Source organism: Leucoraja erinacea, chromosome 21, assembly GCF_028641065.1.
Source record: "Leucoraja erinacea ecotype New England chromosome 21, Leri_hhj_1, whole genome shotgun sequence".
Taxonomy (NCBI): Eukaryota; Metazoa; Chordata; class Chondrichthyes; order Rajiformes; family Rajidae; genus Leucoraja; species Leucoraja erinaceus.
In genome coordinates this window covers 27,461,982-27,474,641 of record NC_073397.1, presented here as the reverse complement: position 1 = coordinate 27,474,641, position 12,660 = coordinate 27,461,982, and the positions used below count along the sequence as shown (strand labels likewise).

The following is a 12,660-nucleotide window of genomic DNA, read 5'->3' as shown; positions in this document are numbered from 1 at the left end:
CTCGCTAGAAGCTGCCTTTCAGGTCCTTGTTAGCTCTGATTTCTCAGATAAGGTCAAATAAATTAAAGCAATTCATTGATTTAGAAACAGTCAAGTAGAACGGACATGCCATATTGTGGTCTTTTACAGTACACATCAATCCAGTGCAGAGCAGAACAGCAGCAGGTCTCACAATGGAAAGCTCATTCTTAAGATGCATTAAACCTTGAAGCAATTAAAACCTGGAGTTTAAAAGTAGTAGTCTTTTCCTGAGAGGGAGGCTGTATATTGTCATTGGCAGATTATAGAAGTACAGTAGAAAAGAGAAATCATCCATTTCACCAAGATCTTTGCATTGTAAACAGCTCAAATATTGCAAGTTCATGTTCAAATATTTTAAGCATGATTTTTTACCGCCAAGTTTTTGATATGCTGCTTGATAACTATGCCCCCAATTATATTACTTCAACAAGTTACCAAGCAAGAATACATTAGTCACCTCAAACTTGCAAGTCACTTGCAAGGCAACCATTCAAAAACAGCCAAATGGATTGAAGTAAACCAAAAGCAAAGAACACTTGCTGCCATCATAAATAAGTTTTGATTTTTATGGATGAGAGTAGCAGACACAGCGTAGCACTGACCAGTGTTTCACGCTCCACTTCACACAGAGGTCAAACACTCTCTAATAATACAGGTTGCTTTCCGAAATGTGAGCATGCCTGGCTTTAACCAATTAACCAATAGTGCACTTTTCCAATAACAAGCAAAATGCTCATTCTACAGTTTAACAATTAAGTCTAAAATGTATTACCTCTAGCCAATGTCAATGTTTAATTAGACCACTGAGGGCATAGAAGAAAAAATCAAAAAGAAAATTCAAAAGAAGAAAACATCATTGTCCCCCTTCCATTCTATCTAGATCCTAGAATTTCAAGAATGTAATCTCCAAGCATCCTGTAATCCAATAAATGTTGGGAATGCACCAAACTCAGCAGGGATTTGAGATCCAACTGTTGCCAAATGGTATTAAGACAAAAAGCATTAAGTGATTTCAACAGAGCCGATGTGAAGATAAGGGCAGCATTATATTTAGTCAACCCGTGGAACAATTAAAAAGTTGTTCAAACTAACAGTTTAAATAGCATACACTGCACTTACAGCGGGAACACAACACTCCAAGGAAAAATAGTTTGCCGGAGTGGGGGGGGGGGGGGGGGAAACACTTGAAACATAACTGGACAACATTCAAGTTTTTAAAACAAGCTCAATTATTAAAAGAAACATCAACTCCTCAGGTAATTTGAGTTGCTAAATTAGTAGCGAGAAACATTTCTGAAAGGACTAGGATTTAAAATTTATACTCCGAATTCTGAAATGACTCAGGAGTGAAAATAGTGCGACAATCCAAGGGGGGGGGGGGGGGGGGGGGGGGGGAAAGAAGGGAGGAAAGAGTAGCAAGGAAAATTCCAGTGGAATTGCTCTCATTTCCCCATTTGAGACCTTGTCAACACCTCGCCCAGCCTCAGGCAACTTGCATTTATGATAACTGTCACTTAGGATTCAGATGATTTAATAAATCAGGCCAACAATGCTTTTCGATTTCTGTCACCCGATTTAGCAGTATTGAATTCAACTCCCCTTCCTATTGTGCCCCTGCCCCCTTTTAGCTTTAAGTGCTCAATTTTGTTTTGTTTTTTTAAATGCAAAATTAATACAGAAAGCACATTACTGCAGTTAGCAAAGCCAGGACCAATGACTAAATGGCACTTCAGAATACAAGAAGTGCTAACCATATAGCGGTACTGCCTGAACTACATGCTTGCATTTTCTATCTTGATGTTTCATACTGATACATTGCCTGCACCCAAAATCAACCGTACTTAAATGGCACAAAAGTAAATTGGCACTTGCATCCCATTTGTTCATCCAGCAGAGGTATTCTAAATGTTAGCACGTTCTATCAATTTAGAAAGTGAAATTAGAAGATTAACAGTCACCATAATATACTGTCAAAAACTAAACTTAAATCTCAAATGGAGACTGAATCACCTATTGGGGCAGAGTACTGAAAGCTCTCTGGTAAACATCTGCTTTACTTGCACACCAGTTGCACAATAACTGCAACTATTAGGATTAACACAGGAGGGCACCCAAGTCAAGCAAATAGTACAAAAGTATCCAGAAATATGAATATAATCATGACGTTTAGAAACATACAATTAGATTCAATTATGAAATTATTGGAGGAACTCAGTAGGTCCAGTAGCATCTGGGGAGGGAATGGACAACAGCCATTTCGGGTTGTGATCCTTCTTCAGTCTGATTAAGTCGACCGGATATGTGGCCTGTCCATCCCCTCCCTAGATGCTACCTGGCCCATTGAGTTCCTCCAGCATTTTCCATTTTGCTCAAGATTCCAGCATCTGCAGTCTCTCATGTCAACACTTTTGATATTGCAGCCTGAAAGAACATTCACAGCTCCTTTTCTCAAAAGGGAAATGCAGGGTGCAACGATGCACTGTACAGGTTGTCAGTATCAATTTAGTTTCTAGCTGTATTAATGCTGCAGTATAAAATTATTCCACATGAAATAATCTCATGCATAGCTGGTGTAGAAACCAAAAGCACATCATTAAAACATTGCAGCAAACCTGGAGAGTTTACTCCCCTGCTTTCCTGGCAGTGTTGGGAGCACTTGGTACCAAAATGAAAATTACTTGATATCCTTTACTTTAATCACAAAAATTAGAATTGGGGAATGCGGGAAAACATGAAAATGTTATGGCAATCAGCTTTTGTGCAATGCCTTTGTGATGCTAAAATGTTCCAAAGTACTTTGCAGGACCATAAAAATGTTGATATTGAGGCAGGAAATAAAGTAAAGACAGGTAGCCAAATGCATGGGCAAAGAGGTTTTAAGGATCCCCCTTACAAGGAGGTAGAGATACTATGGATTCCACTGCAGAAGACACAGTTGTCGATGGTGGTGAAAGGTGGTCTAATAGGTTGGAATCTGGAAGATATCAGGGGGTTGAAGAAGATTAGAGAGATAGCAATTGGGTTTAAAAACAAAGCTGAAAATTAAAAACAAACAATCCCCTTGCTGGCAATGGCCAGATGGAGATCAGTGATGGGCGAACGTGACTGACGAGCCTAGGTTGAGGCAGCAGAGGGATTACTGAACTTTTTGAAACTTTAGAAACTCCAAGTTTAAATTATTTATTTTGTTGATTCGCTTACCTCCCACTCTCCTTGGTGGAGTGACTCCAGCTGAGATGTACTTCCACAGCTGCTGGCAGACTCTAGTGCCTCACTTGATTCAAATGTAATCATTCTTCATACGAGTGCAACAGTAGGGGGGCTCCAGGCTACTCTTCACCAGTACAGTACAAAAAAAACCGGCCCAAAGCCCAATCAGTCAGCTACATCCTATTTATAGCAAAATTCACTCAAAACCAGAGGGGAAAAAAAAAATCAAAGCCCTATAATTTATTTTCTCTACCTTGCCCAGCTATGATATAGCAAATGGTACCATCTTTAGTTATAGCAGCACTGGCCAAGAATCAAGCTTGAGACTTTCTGGCCTGTATGATGCAGCTGATATAATGTGGTATGTTTGTGCAAAAGTGTGTGTGTTTTTTTTTTAAATATTGTTAGTCAACGGGTTCATAGACACAAAATGCTGGAGTAACTCAAGGGGCAGACAGCATCCCTGGAGAAAAGAAATAGGTGACGATTCGGGGTTGAGACCCTTCTTCAGACTGTCAGCTTCTGATGTAGTTCACAGTTAAGGGCAAACACAAGTGGAATTTATCATGGCTATGACTGCCAGGAGAGAAACAACATTGCCACCAGTCAGGTTTGGTGCATCTAGTCTAATCTAGGGTGGCTACTCTTGTCCAAACATAGCACTAACCCCAATATAAAAGCAGTTCAATTTATTATGAGTGGGTGTGAATGATACAATTTGGATAAAACCAATAACAAGCTGTAGTTTTGTTTTACTCCTATGGAAGCTTGCAAAACAATTTATACAATAAGCACAAAAATATTAATGACTCAAAAAAAAGATTACAGTCATAAAAGTGCAAGAAAATTAGTCATAAAAGTGCAAGAAAATTACAAGCATTTCTGAAGATGCTCGTAATTTTGGATAAACCATTACTAAATATTCACATTTTTCATGATTTACCTAGGATATTTTAAGTTGCAGTAAAGTTACTGAAGAATTGAAGGTTAAATGTTGCTTGCAGTTACTCAACACGAGCCATTTAGTTCTTTAATCCAAAGCACTTTCATCCTCACTTGGTGGACACTTACATCAATGAGGCTCAAGACAAAAACTTTCTTTTTAAAGACTGATGAGAACTTATTTTTCAAAAAAAGCTTCCAACAGATGCTGAATGACTTGATGAAATACCTTCTTCGAAAAAAGGGAATTGGAAACAATGAAGACCCTGTGTATTTCCAACTCGTGTTCGTACTAAGGAAAATGTACTACCCACACAAGATAAACCAATTCACTCTAAAATTGGATGCTTCTGGTAACCACTTCCAATATACATGTATATCCACCAATAAGCTTTAGTTGGTAAACAGGCTATTCAAAGTCATGCTTAACACTACCGTGGTGTTAACAGTAAACTAAACAACGCAAAACCCTGCTGCCAAGGTCAATTGCTTGGAAGCCCTAATTGTTAGCTTGACATCAACTTGCCACCCAGTGGGCCCAAGAAGGCAAAGGTTACATCAGCAGTTTCATGAAGATGTTGGTGCTCTTGTAGAAATCTCATGTACTATATGTCACGGAAAGGAAAACTAAGACATGCACAAGCTTTGCCTACTATTTACCCACAGCTGAAAACAGGCCCATCAAATTACAACTACTAGCACCTGTGGTTAGAACTGAACACTAACTTCCCTTTCGTACTTAGACTAAATGTTAAAATACAAACCATACCTATTCTTTGAAAGAAAATCTCCCACATACTCTTCTGGGAATTGCCAGTTGTAACAATTTATAGGCTCTGCATAAACCAATTAGTTTTATAGACCATTTGGTGTACATCTCCATGGCAATTTTGGGTTGGATTAATATGGACAGGAAACTATTGGGATTGGTTTGAGAGTTATAGACAGTTCTGTGCTAACATTAAAACAACATAAACATGCATTTCTACAGGCAATTAAAAAACGGCATCATTCCATGAAACTTTTTTCCACCACTAGATCCATAACCTGACTAACACAAATATTTCAAACTGATTACTGACATCACTTTTCATCCTTAAAAATAATTTAAAAGTACATTAACAAATCTTTTCTATGGTCTTTGGATCCATTGCAAGTGGTCAGAATTATACCCTATATTTAAGAAAAGTTTTCTGTTGGTCCACCACAAGCTGCAACATTTCATGCAGAATTACAAATTCAGCATATCAATTTAAAAAGGAAAAAGAAAAGGTCTCCCCAAGCTTTAAAACTTTCCCAAGCTTTAAATTTCCAGAATAAGATAAAAATTGAGAAAATATATCCATTCTTGGTTAGGTCAGCCTCCAACGAAAGCAGAGAAGGATCAGAATGATGTCAACACGTCTTCCAATAATCATTTGTGTCAATTAGTTTTTAAAAGAAAGACTGAAATGAAGCCTTACGGCAACTTATTTTCCTTTCCCCAGGCTCAAGGGTGATCCACTCCATCAAATTAAGAGACAATGAACAAACAAGAAATGTTTTCAGTGCACTTTGGATATAATTCTATTGAGATTCAGGACAATCTCAAACCTTTAATAAAAACACACAACTTTTAGATGGTGGAAGTCCCACAGCCTAATAATCTTTTAGAAAAACATTTACATTTCACATTTCCAATAATCTATTTACTTCAACATGGTTGGTTAGATAGAAAACAATGGAAGAGTGATGCAGGATATACACTCTACAATCACTGAGTTTTATAACAAATCTGCTCAGACAATTTACATGGAACAATTTTAACAATAGAGACAACTGAATATTTAACATCCAAACCAACATTCCATTTCTCATCTGATGGAGAAAGATAAAACAGCATAAGGAATAGTCTGGAAGTTGCATTGATAGGTGCAGAACAAGAAATACAAGTAGTCTCAAAATTTAATCTACAAGGACAAATTTCTGGGCTCTTTGCATTTCCCAATCAATTAATGTCGCCGAGAGGGAACTCTGAAATATTTCCCCATTTACATTTGCTCAGTAAAATGGAAATTATTACTTTGCATTTTTCAAGTCTACAAGCAATCTTAACCCTGGCAGTTTACCCCTTTTTCACTCAACTCTTCAAAATCATATACTTCTCATGCACATAATTTTGAACACATTTAAAACTAGTTATTTTCCTTTTCTCCCCAGCTTTGAGTAAAGCTCCTGCATCAAAACACACGCTTTATTTTGATAGAACCATGTTAAATTGTACACAATCAAATTAAAAATTAAATTATATTATGAAAAATTTTGTGCTGCATCCTGGTAACTGACATTCCAAGTGAAAGATGGGATATATTGCACCACTGGTTTTCCGGGATGGGCTGTTTATGTGCAATCTGGAGAAGTACATAAATTAATTTCAAAGAAACAAAAACAAAACAAAGACACACCAATAAATATCCCTGAGAGTACTGCAAAGTTTCAAATAAGATAGAGAATGCTAAAGATCAATTTTTGGCATTTCCCTCGCTGGAAAGGAGAGGAAGCAAAAATATGCCACACTTACTACTCCATGCACCCAAAAGGTAGCAAAGAAATGGCTCAAGGTCACAAATTTTTATGACCATTTTTGAAATATTCCTCCAAAACCTACCCAGCACCCCAACCACAAGGATCATACATTAAATTGATCACAAAAATAGTAATGAATTGTGCAACAATGAGCTAACATTTCCTTTAAGCTGTGAGGTAAAGAAGCTCTTTTTTTAAGTGACTTTTTTTTTTTTAATTACCGAGAGCTGATTTGCAAGTACTGAATAACAATCAGCAAGGCATTTTGTTATAAGCAAGCATAGGGCCATGTTTCCGTTTCCTATTGCGAGCAACATATTGGTCTCAATTACATTAAAAACCATTCTCATATAGTCTCGCAAATATTAGTATTTCCATTCAAATCCATTTATTCCAGTCTTGACCCTTTCAACTGTAAAAAAAATGACCCAACAACATTTCTGGGAGACATGTTTGATGACAACTTTTCTTCCAACGAGGATTTGTGCATAGTTGAAAAACATGATCGTAAAGGAGTTAAATAAAGCAAACATCTTTCATAGTAAATTACTATTGTAAAAGCTATATGGAGCCGAAATGTTTGATTCACACTGTTGCATCTCAAAGCCCCAATATTCTTAGTAATAATTGGGTGGTGAAAATGTATTTATCCACATATCACATCAAACTTTTGAAAAATTCCAATAAATACACATTTTTAAAGAAATAAATCATTTGCGAATCACTGAATATAGTTCATCCAAAATTCCTCCCCTACACTCTGAATGTCCATTCTTCTCACTCACCACCTCCACTCCACCCCCCTCCTGCTTTTCACTGGACGGACCAGGGATACTTAATTAAAATGCAAGAACAAAATTTACACACACATTCGTCAATTTCCCCAAGATGATTATTGATCAAAATTAAAAAGCCGTTTGTCCCTTTAATCACATCTTCACACTGCGCAGCTCATGCATTCACCTTAATTGAAGCACTTTCTTCCAGGAAAGAACGACGATGAAAGATTTATCAAAAAGTGATCGCAGTGGAAATTAACATACTGTAAATTGGAAAACTGTTCACAAACGTGCAACATTACTGTAAATGTGGTCAATATTCATATTTCTGGCTGGAAATGTATTTGTGCATTGGTGCATTTTAGCTCAATCCGACATTCACTTTATTTACACTTCAATCTTCCAAGTAAAATAATGAATTCCATGTGTGGTGAAAACCAAGCACAGAAGAGGGGAAAATGTTGTTTAAGTCTTAAAAAGTGGTCAAAGATTAATTTAGCACAATTGCAGAAAAATTAGCACTTATAAAAGCAGATAATCTATTACAGAACTGGGACACTGTCAAAACTGACAAAAGATGCATTATATTTTATACCATGCTGCCAATCTCAATATATACATCTGCACTGCTACCTAGATTGTTGGCTTCAATCGAAATATTTTGTTACTTTGTATTTTCATCTTTGCCAATTAACAAATAACGATTAGCACATAAATCAAGTTAGTAATAAAACTTTCTCAGTGCTTGTCCCGTTTGTAATGTTTTCAGTTTATTGAACCAATTAATCAAATTTGGCAAGAATGTAAACACAACAGCATTATTTTCTATCGATGTACTGAAATGTGACAGTTTACATCATTAGAATTGGGAGGAAATACAAATGTATTCCCCCAAAGATATTTTGTTATGTACAAAATCCTATTTAAATTTTAATCTTCAAATAAAGTTAAAATAATAGATTTAAAAAGAAACAAATCAAATAAATAAACCCCATGAATAGATGGGCTGGGGTGGTGGGGCTAAGTTGAAGACACAAATTGGAAGATTAAAGGAATGACCACTTAAACCACAACTCACAAGCCCCCTTCTTCCTTAACAATATCAATCTCCCTCAAAGCATTCTGTACGCCAATACTGCCCATTGCATATAGTGGGAGAAGGAGCATTGCTCCTGCTTTTAAAGCCAGTGCGCAGTTAAGCTTCTTTGTGACAGGGAGGTACCCAGGGGTTTTGCAAGCTTTTGTGCCATGTGTTAGTACATATTTACCAGCACCACCATTCCATCCCCCCCACCTGAACACAAGATGTAAAGCACCAGAGGAGAAGTTACAGAATGGTTCTTCAGAACAAATTAACATTCAAAATGCTTCTTTAAGGATTTGCCACTGCAAACAATGGGTGGGCCACAGGATAGTTAAGCATTTGGACAATAACAAATGTTTTTTTTTGGGGAGGGGGGAGAAAAAGAGAGAGGAAGAGAAAGAGAAGAAAGAGTTCTACCACCAACATAACCCTTGTGCAAGTCTTTTACAAGCAAAATGATTAAAAAGTGTGTTGGTGAGTCTGGCCATCCTTGGTTCTTGCACACACCAGCAATTAACTGCAATACTAATGGGCCACAGCTGTATTACATTACATAGATATAAATAAACCCCCTTACAGAGGGAAAATGGGGGCAAATGTGGCAATGTTTTACCAGCTGATAAATTTGCCAGGAAAATATATTCCCTGCGCATATGGGCTTTGGGGGAAAAAATATGTAAAATGCGCACACCACATCGTCGCAAGAATCCTGCCATTGAGATAATTACCATTAAACGTAGTTAGGACGTTTTAACACTCAGATATGTACCAATGCAAAAGTGCTCCACGTGCTCCGAATTAGCCCCCATCAATCATTTATGATCAACGCATTTTAAAACAATCTGCAGTTACATTTAAAAAAAAACCAATTTAGAAAGATTTAATCATGCATTGTTGATGAACGGCCCAAAGAATACCCACCCACCTTTAAGCATGGGAACTATTTACAATAAGGTAGTGCGTGCGTGCTTTTTGGAAAGAATCATTGATATATTAACTCAGACTGATCTCACACCGATCCACTAGAATTGATCACACTATGTTGCAACCGTTTTAAAACGGGGTATTACGAGTTAAAGTTCGAATATCGCACCATGCAAATCCAGATTGGTCTCCAGGCTAGAGGTATCGCAGGTCTCGTTTTTAACGGTTAGCCTTTAACCTGAACATCCACTGCATTTCAACTGCAACTTCTGTGACATTTTAAAAAAATAGAACAAATGCGTCCATTGAGTGGCTGTAGGAAGTCGGAAATCAAAGATGGCTGTAGGTCATGGCTCGGAGTCCAGGGTGATCACGATCTTGCCCTATTCCTCAACACACACACACATACATACACACACAAAGCTACAGCCACCTTCGCTAGGAAAACCAGCTAAATGCTGAAGAGTACCAGAATGAATCGGGGAGGCTATAAAGTTTTTTTTTTCCCCAAAAAAAGTTTTCAAAGCGTTATTTCTCCCTTAAAAAAAAACAAAACAAAAGCTACATGGAACTTTTATTACACATTTGAATAGTGCCTTGCGAAGCACAAGAGTCAACCTTTCAAACCAAGTTGTAACATCAACTGGTAGCCAGCAGCGGAAAGCCTAAAATGACTACAAAATAAGCAAGGGGCAGGTAACAGAGTGAGAAAAATAAAATTTGAAATAAAATTGTGACAAGATAAGATAGTATCTTCTTTGTGTTACATGTTGTAACTATTTATACCTACCTCGATCAATAGGAGTGAGTCACGCTAAGCGTGCGCACCAGACCCGTCCCATAATTGGGTCAAATATCCCCCCAAAATAATCCTTTTGCAGTAAAACTAAACCCCAATCATTACACACGGGGGAACGGGGGTCAATTTAATGCGAGGACACGGGCAGAGGGATGTGCTGCTCGGGTTTTATTCCGAGGTGTTTTCAGCCGGTCAGTGGTCAGAGCCCGGGTCTTGCTCCCTCCGGCCATGGCAAGGGCACAAGCAATGGTCATTCTCTCCCCTCTCCCTCTCAACCCTTCGAAACAGAACTGATCAACTTTTTCCCCCCTCCCACCCCACTCCACTCAATTCCATCCCAGGTTCGCTCCTGAGTGATAAACTGAAGAAACAATCCCGATTTTTCGGGGGATATTTGCTGATATTCGCATCTGATAACCAGTTCAAAGGGATGTGAGCAGCGGTGCGCCACTCAATCCCTTCCAAGAGGAAAAACAACTCTCTCTCTCTCTCCCTCACACACACACATATATTCTCTTTCCCCCAATAATCTGTTGATCAATCAAATAAACTATCAAACATGAATTGGAAACTCTGTTATTTTTTTTCATTTTCACCTTAAAAAACAAATATAAATAGAACGCACTCACCGTTTGCAACTATTAGCTGTTCGTCCGAGTTGATGTGCTGGGGTTTCGCCTGCTTGCGACGCGACATGGTAGATGCATCAGTAACAAATACAAAAAAAATCAAACAAATTCTTGGAGTTGCCAAATTACTCCATCAAGTGGAGTGCGCATGTGTCATGGTAATTATGATTATCAATAATGCATTGCGATTTATCATCGCCTCCTGACGGCGGATTGGCTCCGCTCCAAGCGCCCCCACATTAGGCTAATGTATGTAGGCTGCGGGAGCGAGCGAGCAAACAAGCGTGCCCGCTGGACGGTGCACTCTGGGGACTGTAGTACTGCACCAGCCCAGCTGCACACCTCTCACTGCCCTCCTCTCCACCCTCCTCCCCTCCTCCTCTCTCCCCCCTCCTCCTCCTCTCCACCTCCTCCTCCTCCTCTCTCCCCCCTCCCCCTCCTCTCTCTCTCCCCCCCCCCCCCCCTCCCTCCTCCTCTCTCTCCCCCTCCTCCTCTCTCTCCCTCTCCTCCTCTCCTCTCCTCCTCTCCCTCTCTCCCTCCCTCTCTCTCTCCCTCTCTCTCTCTCTCTCTTTCCCTCTCTCTCCCTCTCTCTCCCCCTCTCTCTCCCCCTCTCTCTCCCCCTCCCTCCACCTCTCTCTCCCCCCTCTCCCTCTCTCTCTCCCACTTCCTCTATCTCCCTCACCCCCCTCCCCTCTCTCTCTCCCCCTCCCCCTCTCTCCCTCCCTTCCTCTCTCTCTCTCTCCCCTCTCCCTCCCTTTTCTTCTCTCCCCATATTCAATGGATACTTATTGTCACGTATGCAATTAAACATTACACGGCAACATTCATTTTTGCATGTTATGCAATAATAAATACATTTTATATAACAGCCAGATTTACATGTGGCAGAGCAAAGCACTCCTTTGCTTTGAGTTTCAATTTTATTGCAGATTACCTGTGTGTATTGATATAAACACACACACACACACACGTATGTATATATACACACACAATATACACACACACACATAAATATATATATATATATATATATATATATATATAATAATCTTGAATATATATGCATATTTACATACATAATTGCACATAATATATATACATACACAAAAATATATAATATATATCAACAGAGCATATAATATATATATTAGGGAAGGGTTTTCGCATAACTATTTTTCCCTGTTGCCAGCTGGGCAACCTATGCAGCTTTTTAGGTTTCTAAATGACAGTTTAGGTGGTCATTTAAGACGGCTTGCATGATACGTGCAATAATGTGTTCGGAAGAAGTGCGTAGTTACCAGTAAGAATTATGGTCAATGAAAGCATTCACATATTATTTCTGCTTCAAATAAAGTCACAAACTAAACATATTCACCAATCAAAACATGATATATACCACAATGACATGCAGCAAAATTACAATACAGTATCTCATTTCTTTTTACACGTTGCAATGAATGCAATTTCTATTATTTCTTTCCACTTCCAAACAAAAATGTAGTTGGATTATTCAGCGTATGATTAACCTCGGTGAGACCAAGCGCAGGCTTGGCGATCGCTTCGCACAACACCTGCACTCAGTTCGCAATAACCAACCTGATCTCCCGGCAGCTCTGCACTTCAACTCCCCCTCCCATTCCGAGTCCGACCTTTCTGTCCTGGGCCTCCCCATGGCCAGAGTGAGGCCCACCATAAATTAGAGGAGCA

At 38.9% G+C, this 12,660-nt stretch overlaps 1 protein-coding gene across 1 annotated transcript in view; it reads right to left on the bottom strand.

The window, feature by feature from the left end:
* The window catches only part of sall4 (spalt-like transcription factor 4), a 44,035-nt gene extending 32,767 nt beyond the window's left edge, over nt 1-11,268 (bottom strand). Inside the window, exon 1 of the mRNA XM_055652460.1 lies at nt 10,954-11,268. Within this exon, the coding sequence (XP_055508435.1) occupies nt 10,954-11,020 (67 nt within the window). The 5' untranslated portion in view covers nt 11,021-11,268. The remainder of the gene's footprint in view (nt 1-10,953) is intronic.
* Nucleotides 11,269-12,660: the final 1,392 nt, after the last annotated feature.